The sequence below is a fragment of the Corythoichthys intestinalis genome, chromosome 19, assembly GCF_030265065.1.
Source record: "Corythoichthys intestinalis isolate RoL2023-P3 chromosome 19, ASM3026506v1, whole genome shotgun sequence".
Taxonomy (NCBI): domain Eukaryota; kingdom Metazoa; phylum Chordata; class Actinopteri; order Syngnathiformes; family Syngnathidae; genus Corythoichthys; species Corythoichthys intestinalis.
In genome coordinates, this window is record NC_080413.1 from 23,183,888 (window position 1) to 23,205,824 (window position 21,937).

Genomic DNA, 21,937 nt, shown 5'->3' on the forward strand with positions numbered 1-21,937 from the left:
CCAACCATGTGAGTGGATCTAGCATCCCTATTCAAAACACTATGTAAATATCAATTCTAAGGTAGACAACCTGTTAGCAGCCACTCTGACATAAGCACAACAGGCAACACGAAGTATAAATGACCTTCGTATGAAACACGGTTGCTGAAAGTATTTAAGTATGCAAATCGTGCATTTCTTAGACCTCTAATAATTAAGAAAATGATGTTTAATAACACTGCTTATGGGTTGCATTATCGTTAGTTATATCAACGCAATAAACACTGATAGACTTGAACACAAGTGCATTGAACTATGGCAGCAAATTTCGTATACTGTACTTGCATTTGACTGGCTAAAATAGTAGCAGTCTCGATGAAATGTTTGCCCACAGTACAGATGGCCACTCCCTAGGAATACTGACTTATCTCTCCTTTTATCTCTCGACTATTTTACATTTTTAAAAAAAAAGGAATTCTGTCTTTTTTCATTTCGTTAAACATGATTCATTCAGCTGGGATGCACATGATAAAGATCTTGTCTGTCTCTTTAAGAACTCATCATCTTTTACGCCATCATCCCAACATCAAAGTAATCAACAATGATTAAACTTTTAATGTGCTGAAATGTACCAAATGGAAAAGATTATTCCAAGCCATGAACGCACTACACTAGAAATAGAGTCTTGATGATTCAGACTTATCAAATATGCATAAATATTACGCAGAAACTCAGATAACAGTACAGAAACCACGATTCATTCATAACCTTCTTTTCCGTTCTGTCTTTGTTTGGCATAATGACTTCCGCAAGGGCAGGTTCAACCAGACTTTTTATCAAGTACAGTATTGTCTATAAATAATTGTCATAACACCTACCAAGGTGAATGGCTTCAATGTGTTACAAGCTATTAAATGACTTTTTTCATTACTCACCTGCGGGGCAGCAAGCGTTCAGAAAGGAGGTAACCCGGGTGGTGGGTTTCTTTGTCATAGTCTCCATACTTGGCTTGAACAGAGTAGGATGCCAGTAGCACTGCTGTTTCTGGTGGACAGTAAACCTGGTCGCTCAGGATGTTATCTTTCACCTGCAAGAAGAAGAGCTTCTGCGTGATGTCCTGGATAAGCTCCTCGTTTACATCCTCGGGAAAGTACTTGGCTCGAAACTTGAAGTGCAGTGGGTTTTCCTTCTTTACGTCCTGTGATGATATCTGAGGAGAAATTATAAACATATATTAAGATGAACACTTCTTTTCCGGGGTGAGCGACCTACAGTATTTTTGCCAAGTAGATAAATACACTTGATACATGAATGAATGAATGAATGAATGAATGAATGAATGAATGAATGAATAAATGGATGAATGAATGAGCAACTAACAGTACAATATCGTTAGCAAATTTTCTCACTAAAACAGCATTTGTTCATAGATAAGCTGCACTGGACTAAAAGCCACAGCTGTCCTCACTGAATTAAGGGATATTTACACCAAAAGATATTAACTGGTAGCACTTTATTAGACAGCAGCATCATAAGACTGTCATTAGATCAAATGAACCACCATGAAGCTTCGAACCAATTGGCTGCAAAGCTTCATTTGGCCATCACTGCTCCCTTGGGGGAAGCAATCAACCTCTGCTGCCACCTGCTGTCAACACTGTTGCCGTCCAACATGCCTCCTAGCATACACTGCAGCGCTACAGATGTGAATAACAATCAAAACACATAGTCTGTGCTAAATATTTCTTCAGTTACAGTTCCAATTGTTTCATTAATTGCTAGTTATGGTATTTGGTAACACTTTGACAGTAGCGCCATAAGGCAGTCATTAGACAATCCAAATTATGACATGACACTGTCCTGAGCATTAATGAATGCTTATAAAAGATGCCATTTAGTGTTATCCGGCTAATTATCTCACTTTTAAATGGATGTAAAAGATCCAAGCTGGACATAAATGGAGTTAGTGACATAATTTGCCGGATGTCACTTAAATGACATAAGCATTCAGTAAGGCCCATGATAGTGTCATGTCATAATTATGACGGTCTTATGACAGTCTTATGATGCCGCTGTCAAATACTGGGTGGCCCAAAAAAAAGTTTACACTGCCATAATACAACTTAAATGCCATGTTTATTCATCTTAGAATTAGAATTTAATCACAAATTATACATTATTGTAAAGAACATGTACAGTACACTCTTTTTTTTCAATGTGTCCTCCCTTAAGTGTCACAACAGCCTCCAGGCGCCTGCGGAACACTTGACAGGCCTTCTTTATGTAGGATGCTGTCATCTTTTCCCAAGATCTAACAATGGACCTCTCCAAGGCTGCCACAGAAGTTTGTGGCTTCTTACAGGCACTGTCCTCCACAGTTGCCCATATGCTATAATCCAGGGGATTGAGATCTGGACTCTGGGGTGGCCACATATCACCTTGTCAATCAACTTTTTAGTCCGCACAGATCGGGTTTTCCAGACCCAGGTTTTCGTGAGGCTGTTCCAGTATCTTTCAGCTTCTTTTTAACTTTGTAGACTGCACATCTGGATATTCTCAGATTTGCTGCAATCTCAGTAGGTGTCAGACCGGCGCGCAGCAATTCAGGTACAGCTAAAGTTTTCTTCATTTTCAGCAGAAGCACAGGAATTGTAGAGACAAGAGATTACCAGCTGCATTGAGTGACCTGTATGAATCACTTAAGCATGACAACCTATTTAGATATGTTTCAATGGCTTTTAAACAAGCAGTGAACTGAGTGTAAACTTTTTTTGGGTCCCCCTGTAAAGTGTACTTATTAACCCAAATAAATCAACAAATAAGCCGCAATGGACTATAAGCCACAGGTATCAAAATGAAGGAAAAAAGTAGCAGCTTATAGTTAGAAAATTACAGTACACAGTAACACATCATGGAAGAAAAATACCTGCTGAAATACTCTACTTAACAATATACTGTATACATAAGTTAGAGGGAAAAGGTACTAAAAAAAGGCTCTGTAATTTAAAACAGAAGTTAATGTCAGTAACCTGAGCTGTTTGGTTAATTTATTAACAGATAATATTGACATTTAGTGCCGGTACGTACATCAGTACCGCACCCCAAGATGTAATTATACATGACAAAATAAATACTTATTCTGCCAGTAGCTTGCACAAGAATGACACAATTTCTTTTTCATGATTTTTTCTTTTTTTAAATATAGGGTGATTTGGACGGTTAAAAAAAACATTATGTTAATTTTGAAACAGTGTTGTTTTGGGCAGCCCTTTTAATTTTCATGTTAGTCTCAGTCTTTTGCATGATGATACTTATTACTCATATTGTAGTCATTTCAAAATGTGTTTGTCGTAATTTTTGTTGACGAAATCTCAGACTAATTTTGTCTAGTTTTAGTCAGCGTCTAATCAAAATGTTTTCATCTGTAAAATTCAATAGTTTTACTCCAAAAATAAAGAAATTAATCAACGTTACCATCTATTTGAAATGAACATTGACAGACGAGCACATACCGTAGCGTCTACACGGACAATGCCAACTTGGTGATAATACCAACGTAGCAGGAAAATAGTACATTATTTTCAATTAATTATACGCAACCTTGACGCCACGAACTATATGTAAAAAAAGTTTTTCGAGAGTTTAACACCGTTAGCATTGTCTTAATGCTAAGACGGATATGAATGCTATGCTAACGCTACGATTTACATTTCAGCCCTTTCACATATGTCGAAACACCGTTAAAATCACGGGGTTTGAACAGACAGCCCTTGTATGTGAAAGCAATTTCCCGGGTCGACTGACACGGAGATTAAGTGGACATTTCACGGGTTGCGTCTTAGTATAAAGTCCAGCAAAGTCCTGGGACAAGGCGTATGTAAAAGCAAGCGTTAAATTCCCGTGTCACAGCACGATGGCTGATGACGTAAATATCATGGCGGGCCGACCGTCACTTCCTCTTTCTTCGAAGTAAGAAGCGGTAAACAAACATCAGAATTATCATCATAGCAAACTGGAAATAACTAAATTAAACTGAAAACATAACGAAATTAAATTGCTACTGGATCGTAATGCCGAGGAAGAGAGTCCGACGTCTATCTTTGGAAATGTGTGGTTTGTTTTTTTGCCGATGTTAGGGGCCGCAACTGCGGAAACAAGGTTGTACCTCAAAGCAAGAAACAACAGAGGGAAGCGTTCAAGGGTTTATAATATACAAACAAAAACAGACCCGATCGCAGAAAAGGGGGAATAACACAATGGGTCCGTGACAGTAGGTCGACGATCAATACGCATCAATAATACTAACCTAAGCGGTAGGCAGAGAGCCGATAAGACAACAAAACAAATACACTCAAATACCAGCACAACACAGGGGATTTCAAAGCAAGGACTGCAGAGGTGTCAAATGGCGCCCAGCAAGTTAATATCTCGACACCCTTCTCTCAGATCGGCTGGGCTTAAATACAGTCTTGATGAGCTTGAATTGGCTGCAGTCATGACGTCGGGAACGTTCCCGCAACAAAACACTATTTTACCAACAGTGTGACAGCTGATGCCGACCAAAAATGACTGAATGTCCGGGTGTAAAATCGCACTTGCATCCCTCGCCGCATAGAGAGCACCAGTGGGCAACACGGGGCAAGTCTGTGAAAGTGTCCAGCTCGGGACATCTCAACATGTGTGAAAGCAATGACGAGAGTAAATCCCACGTCACCTTACACGGGAATTTACCGGTATATGTTTGTGAAAGTGGCTTGAGTGTGTTATGATCACTCAGCACAGATCTTTAAAGGCTATAGCAACATTGCACATTCTCGCTTGCCAAGATAAGAAAACAAATCTTACCATGTGTGTTTCAAAACAAGCAAGCCTGGAGACTGGAGAGGACATTGGTGTCTTGGGGGTGGGCACAGCACGTTACACGAGTGACACAATCAAACACTACTACGATGCAGGCTAGCTACACATTAAAATGTTACACATTGTGAACATGTGACAGAAACTATGCCAAATTTTTGTCCCGTGCTCGTCTCATCAGACGAAACCTGACATTCATCTCATTATATTTTAGTCTCCCAAGACACGTTTTTAGCTCGTTATCGTTTCGTCATCGTCATGAAAAAATTCTTCATTGACGAAATATTTTCGTTATAGTCATCATTGACAAAAACACCAATGTTTTGAAACCCTAGTTTTAACATCATCGAGTAATTGAGTGTGTTTGAGTTTGTACTGTATTGTGCATCAAGACGCTGACTACTAAAGTATAACATTAATTAAGAAAAATAACTCTGAAGTAATTCTATTACACGCCTGACTTCACTCATCTGATTTGCATCTTAGGATGGATTATGAGCATTTCAAGGAATTCAGTGGCCTGGAATTTAACACTGTTGACTATACAACAGAAAACTGTTTCGGCTCAGTAGCGTTTATAGTCTAGCTGAGCACATTTTGGACTGTTATGCAACACGCGTACATAGAACCATATCAAATCCCTTGCAGATATTAGCCCTTTTGTGAACACAAGAGAGTATTAAAAAGAAGAAGGAAAGGTACACTGACTTTCAAGGAAACAATTCATCACACAGCATATTATTGGCCTTAAAAGAATGTACAGTATTTCTGCTTGACTGAATTTGACCTACTACGTTGCAAAATCTGAACAATTGCAACTGAGATACATAGATAAAGTGGTATGTGTGTATGTGTATGCAAAAACATCTGTTTCAAACTCATCTCACCTTTTTTTCCATTTTGAGCCAAGTTAAATAGTCTTTTCCATCTATATACTGGAGTCCAAAGTACCATACCTCACGTAAACCAGCTGTTTTCACCACCTATGGATAGAAAAGAGGAATTACTCAAAATAAGACTAATATTTTCAAAATAGCAATGACACAATATTGTTTTGTTTTTTTCACAATGTCAACAAATGCGGGGGAAATAAGTCCTTGCTTGAGACCAAATCTAATGTGTTGTTCCTTAATCTAAGTGCTAATCCTTCACTTTTTTGTAGGGCAAGTAGGTAAGTTTTTGTAAAATCGTGCTGACAAATAAATAGTACTAACTAAAATCCACATACCAGACTAATGACCATTCTGGAATTACACAACTTTAGGTAATAGGATAGCTGCAGACAACTAAAATAGCATATCTGATGTTTACTGGCTATTTTATCTATACATGTAATTGCAGCCATTCTTGAAGACAAAGGTCTGTTAGAGTAAACATCAATATGGTAAGATTCACATCAGATTTAACACAGATTTGAAACACAATAGCCCAACATCTTTACAGATACAAGAGGAGCTAAACAACCCCCTCTCCACTAAACATAACCACAACAATCTTTAATGGGCTTTACAGGGAAACAATGTAAAAATTCCTGTTTTTGCTTCCCAGTAAGAACATTCTGTAAAATTGGGAGGAAAAAAAGAAAAACACCAACACCTAGTCAACAAAAGCCCTGCTTAGTAGACTGCAGGTGAAGAACTGTATCCATCCACACAATGGTATTCTAGCCCAACGATTAGCTTGAAATTAAAATCGGACACTTGTTGTTGCCCAGTGGGGAAAAAAAAAAAAATTCTGAGCAAGTTGACATAGGAAAGTGGTTTTTGAATGGCTTGGACACTCACTCACAGTTGAGTAAAATGAAAGCACTTCATTCCATCTGGGCGTGTGAACACAACAAGGCCTTTCATGGCAGCAAACTGCCACACAGACGCCTAAGGTAAGCCTCGAGAGAAAAATATAAGAACTTTATGCAATGTTCCACTGACTTAGAAGCTACTATTAGGGGATATGCACTGCCATACATCAACATTGAGTACACCTGCATAATGTATTGATATCCAATTCAAACATTTTTGTAATAGTCGTTTTCTGGTTCCTTGTTAAATGCTGTGAAGTAACTGAACACAATTTGAAATGCTATGCAGTAAAATCCAAATAATGGACATTGTTCTGTATTGATTGTATGTAAATCTGGAAGCCAAAGCCTGACGAACTGACATTTTACCCAAGTCGACTGTCACTGTGATGTGCGCTGGATGGCCTAATGCAACTTTATTTTAATTCAAATAACTGTTAACCTACCATAATTTTCGCACTATAAGGCGCACCTGACTATAAGCTGCCACCCACCAAATGTGACACGAAAATGGCATTTGTTCATAGATAAGCCACACTGGACTATAAGCCGCAGCTGTTCTCACTGTATTATGGGATATTTACAGCAAAAGATATTAGCCGGTAACACTTCATTAGACAGCGGCATCATATGATGGTCAGAATACCAAATGAACCACCATGAAGCTTTAAACTAATTGGCTGCAAAGCTTCATTGTTTCAAGAAGCTTCATTTGGCCATCACTGCTTCCTTGGGGGAGACAGTCAACCTTTAATGCCACATGCTGTCAACACTGTTGTTGTCCATCATGCCTCCTAGCATGCATTGCAACGCAACAGATGTAAATAACAAACAAAATTCATGTTCTTTGAGAATTGTTTATTCAGTTACTGTTCCTGTTTGTTTAAATAATTTCTAGTTGCGGTATTTGGTAACACTTTATTTGACAGTGGCGCCATAAGACTGTCATTAGACAATTAGACATAATTATGACATGACACTGTCATGAGCATTAACGAATGCTTATAACAGTTATCATTCAGTTTTATTCAGCAAATGATCTCACTTTTGAATGGATGTAAAAGATCCGAGCTGGACGTAAATTAAGTTGGTAACATAATTTGCTGGATGAAACTTAATGACATCTGTCATAAGCATTCAGTAATGCCCATGATAGTGTCATGTCATAATTATGATGGTCTTATGACAGTCGTATGACGCCGCTGTCAAATAAAGTGTTAGCAAATACCATACCAAGCAATTAATGAAACAAATGGAACAGTAAATAAATAAATAATTAGCAAAGAACATGAGTTTTGATTGTTACTTACATCTGTAGTGCTGCAATGCATGCTAGGAGGCATGGGTTGCCTATTAACACAAATAAATCAACATATAAGCCGCATTGGACTATAAGCCACAGGATTCAAAATGAACGAAAAAAGTAGCGGCTTATAGTCCGGAAATTACGGGTAAGTGAAATATAACTATAGCTGAACTAAATATAATGTAGATAAGGTTGCTTAAAAGTTGGTGGGGCGAATTTGAGCATCCTGAAAAGTTGGTATTGCTATGTCCCTTCCATCCCTATGCAAACCTACTCCCTTAAATGATCTTTTACCTCTTAACATAAATCATGATTCATGTAATATTACAAACCATTTAATTTGGTTTAAATCTCCCTAAAAATGTGAATTTCTCAGATAGAAGTCATCAGGAATACTCTTAGTTATTTAAAAAGCTATTATTCAATACATTCCGGAGACATCTAACTAGCACGATAAGGAATAAACTGTTTGATCAGTTTGATTACACCATAGCCATATTGACATATATCCCATTCAGGTGTTGGTGTTATTCTTCATTTGGTCAAGAAAGAATTCAGATCTGAAGATATTCAATCAAATGTGTTGCTGGAAGGGGAAAAATGTATAAACTCTGTGCCTTTAGTCATGTGGTGTAAATCAAATCCTAAAGGCGGAAACCTCAGAAAGCATCTCCACATTCATAATTTCAGTTCGAAAAGACAGAGTGAGAGTTCTTTCTGCTTGATTGATGAGTTTTTCGGTATTCTGTGGCGTAAGAACAGTATGCCACTTGACTTTAAGTGCATTTCTGACTGCAAACAATCATCTAGATTCACAAAGCGATTAAGAAAGGGAAGGGCTGGGTTAGCATTATCTGCGAATAGCAAACAATCAATCAACCAATTTTGTACTTTTGACTTGATTGCATCACTCTGCTCACACAGAATAGACCAGAGTTCACGAAGCGGTAGTCTAACAATTAAAATTATTTTAAACTCATAAACATCTATCAATTTTCCCCAAAATATGCAAAATCAAAATGTATTTCGCTTGGGAAAACAACAACTAAAATTGTGGCTTGCTAAAATTTTGAGTGCAAGGAACACAAATCCAAACCACATGCAGTAGTGCCTTGTGATTAAGAAGACAGTTGGAAATGTTGTCCTTTCACACTATTTAACTCAAAATCTTATTCTCAACATTAAAGAATAGCAGTCCACGATAATTTTTTTTCTAATAACAAGACATATACCTAAAAACATTAAACAAAATACATTGTCATTGTCATTGACATTGACATACTGTCATTTTTAATATACTACAGCTACAGGTTAAATGAGATGAGCAAAAGGGTGTGTAGGGGAGTGGCAAATGCTTGTCTTTGCAACGATAAATTCTAAGTTCATGATCAATACTGAACACAAAGGCTAGACAGTCTCAGTAAATGAGCCGGCTATTGTTGGTCAGCATTTCCTCACAAGACTGCAGGTTGCATACTGAGCCAACATAGCTACTTAGTGCCTGCCAGTGTGAGACTACATCAAGCTGCTTATAGGTGTCAAGGTGCACCTACGTGGCATATCAACTGCATTAATCTGTAACAGTTGTTCCAAACCCAATGAAGCACTCAGAGTAAATCACTTGGTGGGAAAAAAATAACATTTAATAATTACATACTGGTGTTTAATGATACTGTATACATTATGTACTGCATATGATTTTATGATGTTTTTTAAGAGTTTGTATATTTCTGCAGAGTGCCCGTGACACCTCTTGCTGTTCATTTTGGGTTGGGTTGATTAGTCCTAGTCACTCAGCAAACGTTTTGTTATCATGTAATACTTAACCTCCCACTGCCAAACACTGATACTCAATTACTTGTGTTTTCAAACAAGGAATGAACTAATGATGGTGCTCCAGGAAATCTATCAAGCAATAAGTACCATTGCACATCACAATTGAGTAAAGTAAGTAAGACTTTAATCAACATCTCAACAACACTTGCTTGACTTGTACCATGAAACTTAAGTTGCTGATAGATTTTTAAAACCCAAAATTAACGATTTAAAAAATTGGTCAATGCAAAAGTGAATACACGCCTATCAAAAGCCACCATATATTGATTGACTGATTGATTGATTTCAGAGGTTAGACAGAATAATTCACACAAAAAACATCAATTGAAATAACACAAACATCTGAAATATATACATATTTCACATATAGTGCAGTAATTTGTTTGACGTCCATTACCTTATTTTCTGAACTATAAGGCGAATCGGAGTATACGGCATACCTTCAATGAATGGCCTATTTTAAAACTGTTTTCATATACAGGTAGTCCCCAGGTTACGAATGAGGTCTGTCCTATAACGGCAACGTAATCTGAATTTTCTGCACAAGTCAGAATTAACACTTTAAGTACCCCTAAATCTCAAAATAACTATCCAAAAACATGTATTATATGTCATTGTACTGTCCTCGCCAAGACGTTGGAGCTAAGTCTGAGCTAGACAGCGAACTAAGCTGTAATCGTTCCCCTCTCTCACTCGGCTGAGGAGCTTCTTCTTGGAAGCAAATACGTTCTTCTTCCTGTGCGCAAATACGTTCTTCTTCGGGAGTACATGCGCTCTTACTTACGTGCGGAAGTACTACCTGCTCTACGCTTCCTCCACCAAAATAAAAGCATGCATTACAAAACAAACGTCAACATTATAATAAAATACACATTTCGCCAAGGGGCAGAGGAGTCATATTCATAAGATAAAGTAAAAAAATAAGATATGGTGAGGTACAATAAGGTAATGTTTACACGACTTAAAAAAAAAAAATCGGCTGGAGACAAAATGGGGGACGAGTAAAGTCGAAATCACGCAAGTCGGGTGCACCGTAACCCGGGGACTACGCGTAGGGTGTATTATTACTGCATTATAAGGCGAAGTAGGAAGTAGCAATAGCAGTGGTTGGGGTTGGTTTATGCATCCACTAGATGGAGCTGCACTAAAGGAAATGCTATGCCATGATTAACCAATATACAGTATAAGGCGCATCAGATTATGAGGACCACTGTCAGCGTTTAAGAAAATTGAACACTTTTAGGTGGCCCTTATAGTGCGGGAAAATACAGTATTTTTGCTAATATTATGTAGATGATGAAATCCCTATATTCCTTGCAATTGTACTTAAGGAACATTGTCCTTAAACTGTTTGGCCATTTTCTCATGCACTTAATCACAAAGGGGTGAACCTCGCCCCATTTTTTTCTTGGAATGACTGAGCAATTCAGGGGAGGCGAGCTCATTTTATACCCAATAATGGTCCTAATTAGCCTTTTCAACTGTGAGATTTTCCAAAAGGGTATTTGATATCTGTTTTGCTACTTGTCCAATCTTTTTAGGAAAATGTTGAAAGCATAAAATTCGACTTTAATGATTATTTGCTTTGAAACAATCACATTTATCAGTATGAACAATAAATATCACGTCTTTGTGTTGTATTCAATCAAATATAAGTATTTATGTTTACTATGTTTAACACAACGTTCCAACTTCATTGGAGTTGCGGTTGTAGTTATGTAAGTATAGGAGATGACCAGTAAAGTGAATTGTTGCTGGGCTTGGTTATTGCTAAATTTGATTTTAGCTGGTTAAGTTGGTACTGTTTTAAAAAATCTTATTTGAGGCACACCCTTTTGGCAGCAATTTCTTACAAATATTCCCACCCTTTAATGTTATGCCATCAAATAGAATCATTCTTCCATCATTCTTTCAAAAATATATTAACATAAACTAAACAAACTGCATCAGCAAACCTGAATTTTGAGAATTGCTGCAGTTTGCATTGGTCCCAGTATGCTTCAATTGGATTTGATTTTATATGCTCAACATACTCTTAATAAAGTGGAGATAAGCCTGGTCCCGTGACATTAAAAACACAACATGTACAGTAATACCTCTGCATACGAACGTCTCTACATACAGAATTTTCAGGTTAAGACATGCCTCAACAGGAAAATATTGTTGCTTCTTCTGAAATGAATTTCAGGATACGAAAAGCAAAAATACAGTATGGCTGGTACTCGCAGCTCCCAGAGTTTACTGAATGTAACATACTTATAGCTGCTCTGCCATTGGCCATTGCCTAGCATTGCTGGCATCCAATTGGCTAAGAGGGACCACTACTCTATGTGTGTATTCCAGCGTCCTCTTCATTCGCCCCGGGGTTCCGACAGCTTTACATGAGTGTATTAACTTTTATTCTTTACTCTATTCTTGGTTTTTTTACAATATACACAACTCTGATTTCATGTTTAGTGTGCAAAAACCTAATTGTAACCTGTATTTGTTACATGTTGTAATGCATTTCTTTGCATTATAAAAGATTTATGTCTGAATTTTGGGGTGCTTGGAAGGGATTAGGGCATTTTCATGGAAAACTATGGAGGTAGATTTGTGTCTTTATTATTCAACCCAAAAAAAAAAAGAAACATTGCGTCAATCAAAAAAAAAAAAAAAAGAAACGTTGCGTCAATCAAAAAAAAAGTTGCTTCTATCAAAATATTTATTTTCAGTCAAAGAAAAAGTCACTTCAATCAGAAAAAATGTGCTTGATTGTCGTGGGCCCCAATACCGGTGCCCTATTTTCGGCTTGGACTCGAGCAGCGTCCGATGGCTGGATGGAGCCCTGGTGGCCATTATTCTTGCTTCATGCTTTGATACCATTGGCGTAGTCACCTGCCACTCAAACATGTCGGAAGTAGCGTTGAAGTTGAATCTTTGTGTCAAAATGATTCAATCGAAAAAAAGTGCCTTCAAAAATTTTCCGCTTCAAAAAAAAAGTGCATCCAAAACTTTTTCCACTTTAAAAAAAAAAAAAAAAAAAAAAAAAAAGAGAGTTTAAAACTTTTTGCTTTTCAAAAAACATGACACTTCAATAAAAAAATAAATATTTCAAATAAAAAAATATTTTAAAAGAAAAATTATTTTTGCAAGTGATTTTTTTCTTTGATTAAAAATAGTTTTTTTTTTTGATTGAAGCAACTTTTATTGGTATTGAATTATTTAGACACACATGTCCTACCCATAATATGGCTTAAACACAAAAAGGATTGCTTCAATCAATGAGAAGTTTCAATGAAAAATTAAGTGTTCAAATGCGAATTTCTGAGTCTCAAATAATTTTTCCCATTCAAAAACTTTTTTTCTACGATTGAATTTTTTTTTTTTTTTAATTTTTGATTGAAGTGATTTTTCTTTTGAAAATATTTTTTTGTTTGTTTGAAGCAACTTATTTTTTTATTTAATAATAAAGACACAAATATCCTAGCCAAAATGTGGTCCAAACGAAAAACTACATTACGTCAATCAAAAAAGTTGTTTCAATCAAAAAAATCAAAGAAAAATAGGTTCCAAATACATTCTTTTGAGTTTCAAATTTATTTTTGCATTCAAACACATTTTTTTTATTGAAGTGACTTTTTCTTTGATTGAATATAAATATTTTGATTGAAACAACTTTTTTTTGATTGAAGCAACTTTTTTTTTTTTTTGATTGAATAATAAAGACACAAATCTAACTCCATAGAAAACACGTCTCTACATACAGAATTTTCAAGTTACGAAACTACATACAGAACCAATTAATTTTGTAAGTAGAGGTACTACTGTATAGAAATTGGCTACACTAGCAATTGAAAAACAAGTTTTACAGGAAGTGACTTAAACAATGCCTGTTCTCCCGCGGTGCTGGCTGTCACAAAGCAAACGAGTTCACGTTGATGACATGTCAGCTGGGTTTTACTGGATTTAAACTTTTAAATGGCAATCTTTGGGTGGGACAATTTGTCTACAAATCTGTTCAAAATTATATTCGGGAGAAGTATTTGGCTTTTCGCAAACTAATAAAATCTATTTATGGTACTAACACTTGATTACATAAGTCATACATTCCCATTTAATACGCAAAAATCGATCACAGTCTTTATTTTTACTTGGATTGAGTGTTCTCAAGCGTATTGTGTTTAACTCCCCGTACAACGATACTTTTGCAGAGAAGACTAGCACCATACAAAATAAGATTATTGCAATGGCATTGGTGTCTGCTGCAGATGCACCTATGATGAGTTAATATTTAAAGATAAACCGTACAGGTGGAATTTTGTAACAGAAGTTCAGCAGGATTATTCACTGTAAATGCATCTAACACTAAGTAGAAATGGTAAACAGAAGCGCACCTGGTCAAACACAACTTTGCCAGTCGCGTTTGGCAGTACAGCAAACTCCAACTCTGAGTCCAAGGCGTTGACGTTAATATTCACCTGTGGGGGGCAAAAACACACAATGAAAAAAATCAGCTTTTAAAAAGTGTGATAAAACTTGTTGCATATCTTGAAATTGGAACAAAAACTCAATAAACTAGTTAAAGAATAGCCATAGGGACTAAATTCCCTTAACGCATTCTAAGAAAACAGCTTGTTGTTGTTGTTGTTAACTCATTGACATTGGCGAAAAGCATCCAATCTATTTTAAGTTGGAGGGTTGAAAGTGAATAATCACCATCACACATTAATGTATAAATACATGATCCAATGAAATAAAGTATCGTAATTTTCGCACTATAAGACGCACTTCACTATAAGCCGTCACCCATCAAACTTGACATGAAAACGGCATTTGTTCATAGATAAGCCGCACTGGACTATAAGCCGCAGCTCTCCTCACTGTATTATGGGATATTTACACCAAAAGATACTAACCGGTAACACTTTATTTGACAGCGGCGTCATACGACTGTCATAAGACCAAATGAACCACCGTGAAGCTTTAAACCAATTGGCTGCAAAGCTTTATTGCTTCCTTGGCGGAGACAGTCAACCTCTGCTGGCACCTGCTTTCGACACTGTTATAGTCCAACATGCCTCCTAGCATGCACTACAGATGTAAATAACAATCAAAATTCATGTTCTGTGCTAATTATTTCTTCAATTACTGTTCCAGTTGTTTCATTAATTGCTAGTTATGGTATTTGGTAACACTCTATTTGACAGTGGTGCCATAAGACTGTCATAAAGCTATCATAATTGTATGACACTGTCATGAGCATTAATGAATGCTTATAACAGATGTCCTTTAGTGTAATCCGGGAAATTATCTCACTTTTGAATGGATGTAAAAGAACCGAGCTGGACATAAATGAAGTTATTGACATAATTTGCCGGATGACACAAAATGACATCAGTCATAAGTATTCAGCAATGCCCATGATAGTTTCATGTCATAATTATGACGGTCTTATGACGCCGCTGTCAAGTAAAGTGTTACCTATGCTATTAACCCAAATAAATCAACAAATAAGCCGCACTGGACTACAAGCCACAGAATTCAAAATGAAGGAAAAAAGTAGTTTATAGTCCGAAAATTATGGTAACTGTGTCACAACCTAATCCACCACAAATCTTTCCAAATAACAAGTACATACATAATAATAAACAAACCCTATAATCACACAAGTAACTAGTCGCTGTTCTCAAAATAAGATGGTATAGGCTTCAGCCTACCTGCACCTTAATTCGGATTAACAATATAGAAAATAGTGGATATAATACTGTAATGTGCGTTTAAATCTGTATTAAATAATTTGAAAAAAAAAAATAAGGCAACCAATGGTAACCAAAGAATTAAGGTATGTCAGGTCACACAATGAAACAGATTTTAAAAAATAAATAATAGATAAAATTAATACAATTCTCTGAGCAAATTACACATGGACATTATTTGAGGATACAGCATGTCTATATTCTTCTAGTTTTAATACATTTTTTTGAAGTTTTTTTTATTTTATTTAATCTTATTTAGAATTATCCACCCATCCATTTTCTCCCACTGATCCAAGCTATTCGGAATTATATTTTTTAATAATAAATAATAATAATAATAATAATAATAATATGTAGGATATTATTATTAATACATATTTATTATTTTTTAATTATTACCCATGTTTTTTTTTTTTTTTTGCATTTTTTATTTTCATTTATCATTTTTAAAATAATGTATTTTCCCCTAAAATGGATGCTTCAATCAATTAATACAATGTATTTAAAATTATTATTATTATTATTATTATTTTAATTGCAAAATACTTGTGGACGACACTAATAAGACAATTGAATGTCAAATGGGGGTCAAAAAATATTGTCCCGTGAGTCACAATTGGCCCCTTGGCCACACATTTGAGATCCCTGCCCTACACCATGTAATAAAAACGAATGGAATAAAAATTATAATTCCTGCATGAAAGGGTTAGGCAATCTGACCACCAGAGATGGGCAAAATTGATGACTAATTGAGAATTTGGTTGTCGATTAAGTGAGGTCTTTATACTGCATGCCCTATTCATTCCATTCCATTATTCCAACTTATTTGGTGTCAAAAGTAAGTCAATAAGTAGAGATTGAATGCATACAAAGAAATTAAATTGCAAGATTGCGCACAGAATCCACAAATAAACAAATTAATGTATCATAGGATTGCTAAATTACCATTGGCAATTATTAATTGTACATTTTCCACCAGGTCAATCAAGAAACTGTAGTCAAATCCACACCCGTAGTGGCTAATACAGAAAGAGGATGTAAACATTATTGACAAAGCTTATTACTGCCTATTGAAATGGATACAAAAGATGACATGCAGGGGGCAGAGAAAAGCTGCTAACAGAAGCCTTTGGAGGAACCTTTCATCTGTATTCCATTGTGAGAGGTGAAACACGACAACTAGGCCAAAGCTGTGACCCGACTGGTGACAATCATCTAACTGGCTTACATCTCACAAGAAGGGCCAATCCAATCACAGTGTCTCATCACCGTGTTATCCAGCCCAGCAGTCTTAACTTGGTTTAAGTGTGATGCTGCCAGCGATGATTAGAGGGGAGTCTGGATTTGTGACATAGGAAACTTATGCCTTATGTGATAGAGCTCTCAAAACACACATGCCTTGGAAAACTCAATGAGCCTGAATTTAATATTCCAGTTTTGAGTCACAGCTCAAAGGCAAAAGGGTGGTGAAATACAGCCTCTACTCATCAGACAAAGAAACCTTTCAGCTCCAGTCTGTATCGGCAGTCTTGAGGAAGCAAAGTACCAAAACTGCTCTCAAATTTAAGAAAGAGGCATCCAGTAATGAGGGGAGAAATGGCTCATACATGGAGGCTTCACCTCACTGCTATATTTGCATGTACAACATTTAGTGAGAGGAGCACCTAGAAAAACACACCCACGGCATCCAATTGAAAATGTAAATGTGTATACCTGCCAAGAGAGTGACAACCAACAGAATGAGTGATATGCGCTATCCGACAGGGACGTCCAAATGTCAAGTCGGAATTAACTGAGGCCATTCAGACTGGTAAAGAAAACATGGCAGCTCAAAATATAACTTCAAGTCCACACTCATATTAAGGAAAAGTTTGAGTTTGCACTCATGCCATTAAAGCGATCGTTTCTATCAGTCTCTAAGTTCAGTGCATGACTGGTCTTAAACTCAGCATGGACATAAGGTGTGGTTAACTTGGACTAGTTTACGATGAGGTATTTATCAAGGCGTAGAATCCAATATTGAAATGAATTAATTGGAGTTTCAAACAGACAGTCTTTTAGTAATATACAATGAATCATTTCCATGTATTCCTTTGGTTATCATTACATCGGAAATCATGTTGTTGATGTGTTGTATACAGTTCTTGGTAAGCCTTAGACTCCAAAATTAATCATAATAACCAATAATGGTGAAGTGTAACTTTTAAAACTCAATCAATAAAACAACCGGTCTAAAATTCAACTAGTTAGTGAAAATTGAGCAAATGGAAAGAATTTTTATGCATTCAAACATAGACTTCATAATGTATTGACCGGACACGGGGCCGATTCATAGGGGGCCTATCTCCGTCAAAGCTGACTGAGTAGAAACACAGACAAATAGCTTTTTCTGTTGAAAATTCTTGTGAATAAATGCTTAAATCCCTGAATTCTTCATAGATAGGGATGTAAAACAGTCTTGATTCTTGGTTAAAAGCAAAAAACCGTGCAGTAGATTTTAGAAATATTATGAACTGTGATGCTAGTCAGTAAGCAAATTAGCGGCCCCCATATCATAGACAAATAGCTGATTCCATTGAAAATTCTTGTGAATAAATGGTTAAATCTCTGAATTCTTTATAGATATGGACGTAAAAAAGTCTCGATTCTTGGTTAAAAGCAAAAAAAAACAAAAAAAAATCGGCCAGTTAGCATTTATTTTACGTAAATATCTCGAATGTGCTGCTAGTCTTTAAGTCACTGTGGCGGCCCCTTTAGTACAACAAAGTGCTTTTTGCATCGAAAATTCATGTGAATAAATGCTTAAATCCCTGAATTCTTTATAGATAAGGACGTAAAACAGTCTTGATTCTTCGTTAAGAACAAAAAACCGGGCAGTTATCAGTTATTGTACGTAAATATTGCGAAGTATAATGCCAATGCTGTAGCGGCTAATTTCTCCCATTGTTTTTTTTTTTTACTTTTCAAAACGCATGCATGGTATGAAAAAAATAATAATTACCTTGAATCTTCGAACAAATCACTCCTGAGACAATCCTTTCTATTTCTATACAGTACAGCTTTCGTACTTTTTCAACCTAAATCCGGCGTTAGATCGCTGCATGTGACTGCTAATAAGTGAAGCGGAATGTGGGACGGCCGCTTTCAGGAGGGCGTGACGCAGTGAATGGCGAATGTGTCACGTCTATATATTATGAAGTCTATGATTTAAATTAAAAATACACAGGAACATTCACGTATCGTGACAGATCATCAATTGTGAAATGGGAAATTATTCAATTTCACTTAGTTTGGTCCAAAAAAAAAGTAGTTACAACACACAAATATGTCTCTGCATTTGTCAAGACATGGCGACACATAACAATAAATTGCCAATCTATCAAATATATAACGTACACTTTTAAAACAATATATATATTTTTTTAATTTTCAGATGTAAATAAAAAAATAAGGAGGTTAATATACGTTTTTGTTATTTTCAATGTTATGTCAATCACAAAGCTTTATCATGTGGCCCCGTTTCGCCTTATTACATTAGCCCTCAATAAGATTAGCATCAAGGTCATTACATTGCTTCAGCTACAAAAGTAAACAATGTGAGTATCATAGTGAAAAAAATGACTCTCAGTTGTGATGTCACTTCCTCAGCAACACCCAACCAAAACAATCCAGTGTTATTAAGAAAGCAAAACGTCATAGTAGCTCCTATAAATGTACTGTCGTTTATTTCATGGAAATACTACCTACGTATGTCCCAGTTTCCAGGTAGAAAAATAAACTGACTATATGCCAGGGATAAGTTTCCAAACTGATGTTGGACTGTGCACAGTGTAATAGCAAGCCAGGGTGGGGCAAGCTAGTCGGGAGTAAAACCTGATCTGTTACAGATCATGGGAGTACTTTATCTTTTTTTTTTTGTCCTCACTTAGAGTTGTGAATTGTACATTTGAAATGCAGCACTTCGCAAATAACCATTTATGTAAGCAGAGCAGTTTGTACATGTACAAACTGTCTCAGGGATGCGTTCACAAAATAATTTAAAAAGACAATAAAATGATTTTCAAGCAGCTAAAATAACTTTTCTCCCAATCTATTAAATTCCCATGAGAACAGACTTATTCTCTAGTCAAATTTTGCTAATTGGTAAATAATTACACAAAGTTGACTTAAGAAGTGTGGGGAAATCCCATTAAATGCCTGGTGGAAAAATGATTTTGAGTGGCTAGACTTTACCCTCACACCTGTTAGTTACTTTGACATAATTACAACTGAAGAAAACTGTTTCTATTGTTATTAAGACTGAGTTTATGATGAAAAGTTAATATTTTTAAATGATTTTGACATCCTTTTTAGCTATGCTGAAAGTATTGTATCTTAAATGTGGCATATCAAAAGCCTGAGAGCAAATAATTACTCTCTACATTAAATCATTCACTGCAAATGACGGTGATAGACGTCCAATCACGTTGCTCACTTCGTATTTCTCCTGTGAATTTAATTGAGTTTATCACTAGTAGACGTGGGAACCATTTAAACAGAGAATTCATTAGCTGCCAAACCTCCCAATTCAAATGGATTGGAAGTCTAGCGCGCCAAAGAGTTAATATGATATTGTAAAGGTGTACTAAAGTATTAATCATAGGTTGAATATATTTCCAAAGCCAGTAAAACTACATAATATGTATTGTTTACACAACTATATAGGGGGATATGTCAAATGACAAACTGTATTTCTACCATCAATTATAAATACTACAATTACTTACCGGTTTCGGCATTTTGCGTCTGTGGCAGCCTTTGCACCTGAAGGAAATTCAAATCAGTCAGACCCGGTGTAGCCACAGTACCTTCGTTGGGAGCGAATAAGAGGAGAAACAAGTTTGAGTCAATTGGGTGTCACTTAAAAAGCCTTCTTAAGGGAGTCGCTTGGCACTCCTGCAGGTGACAGTCATCATAAGCGCTCAAAAGTTTCTCGACAGGCAAGTTAACAGGAGCCAAGCAAAAGAAGCGCAGGAAACGACAACATCAGTCTTTCAAAATAAGTGTACAACTTTGAATTTGACGGAGAATATTGAATATATTTAAGTAATAGTTATACTTAAGAACGAATTATAGTTACTTCTGCTTGCCAAGTGAACAACTGCCGATTATCCGGATTATGAGTAGTTTATTTACCATTTTCACGCGCTTTTATTATGGTATTCAAATGCACAATGCACAGGAAGTAATTTTAAGTGTACATAGTTTGAATTGTCGTGGCCCGAAAGTGTCTGATGCCTCACCCACTGGGCATGGTCAAAACCACCAAACCTTAGTTCACTCCTTTCATTCTTTTTCTTTTTTATTATGACCAATACTTGGCAAAAGAGAACTGCAGTCATTCAAATTTCATTATAGCTGTATGTCGTTAATGGACCGTGATTTGTTTGGTTTAAAGGATAGAAAACGAGTCGGATTCATTCTCTTTTATTCTATTCCACCGTATACAGGTTAATGGCCATCCAGGATTTTTAAATAATCCAAGGGCGTAGGTTTGCATATAGGGACGGTAGGGACATACCACTGCCAATTTTTCAGGATGCTCAAATTGTCCCAACCAATTTTTAAGCAACCTTATAGGCATGAGATAATGAGTTCAGTTATTTAGGTCAATTAGATTGTCTTCCCATATGTTTCAAGGATAGAATTGCCCCTACCATTATCAGAGGTGGGTAGAGTAGCCAAAAATTTTACTCAAGTAAGAGTAGCGTATACTTCAAAACAATATTACTCAAGTAGGAGTAAAAGTAGTCATCCAAAAAAATGTACCCAAGTACAAGTAAAAAAGTATCCAGTGAAAAAAATACTCAAGTAATGAGTAACCTTTTTAGTAACCGCTTATTTTTGTTTGATTTTTTTTTTTTTTTTTTTAAACAATCGGAATCCTTTTTCTCAGCACATACATATCTATATGAACCGTTGCTATGATACTGTACAATAACCCATTACATAACCACATTAAACCAAAGGGGGGGGGGGGGGGGGGATCATTAAAGGGAAAAAAAAAACTGTTATGAAGCATTATTCGACCAAAGAGCATGGGTGCCCTGCCCTGTAGTGGAGAAAATAGTTCCTAGTTTGAGTCGTGAATAATGTACTTCCTTCTTAGTACGTAGTATGAAATTAAAAGGATCATACCTCCAGTTTTCCGTGGTCAATCGGTGCCAAATAAAAACCGGGAGAGAATAATGTTGAGGGAAGCACTCTATGTCAAATACTTCATTTGTTACGGTGCTTTAAAGACGCGTGATTGAACAGGCTTGCTTGATCATAGAACGGCAAGCTTGCGTGTGATTGGTGAAATGGAGTCATGTGACTTTTGTTGCAACGTCTCATTGGTGAAATTAGTAGCGGTAGCCGCTAGCGAAAAATAATCCAATATGT

At 36.3% G+C, this 21,937-nt stretch overlaps 1 protein-coding gene across 2 annotated transcripts in view; it reads right to left on the minus strand.

Annotated features, from left to right (window-relative positions):
• The window catches only part of ezrb (ezrin b), a 43,225-nt gene extending 21,395 nt beyond the window's left edge, over window positions 1-21,830 (minus strand). Inside the window, exons 1-5 of one of the 2 annotated variants that reach the window (XM_057823226.1) lie at window positions 21,692-21,830; window positions 20,281-20,361; window positions 14,153-14,236; window positions 5,724-5,819; window positions 915-1,189 (exon numbers count right to left, since the gene is read on the minus strand). In XM_057823226.1, coding sequence (XP_057679209.1) covers window positions 915-1,189; window positions 5,724-5,819; window positions 14,153-14,236; window positions 20,281-20,292 — 467 coding nt within the window. In that variant the 5' untranslated portion in view covers window positions 20,293-20,361; window positions 21,692-21,830. Of the gene's footprint in view, window positions 1-914; window positions 1,190-5,723; window positions 5,820-14,152; window positions 14,237-20,280; window positions 20,469-21,691 lie in introns of those variants that run through there. The other variant, XM_057823225.1, reaches the window with a different exon arrangement.
• Between the last annotated feature and the right edge of the window lie 107 nt (window positions 21,831-21,937).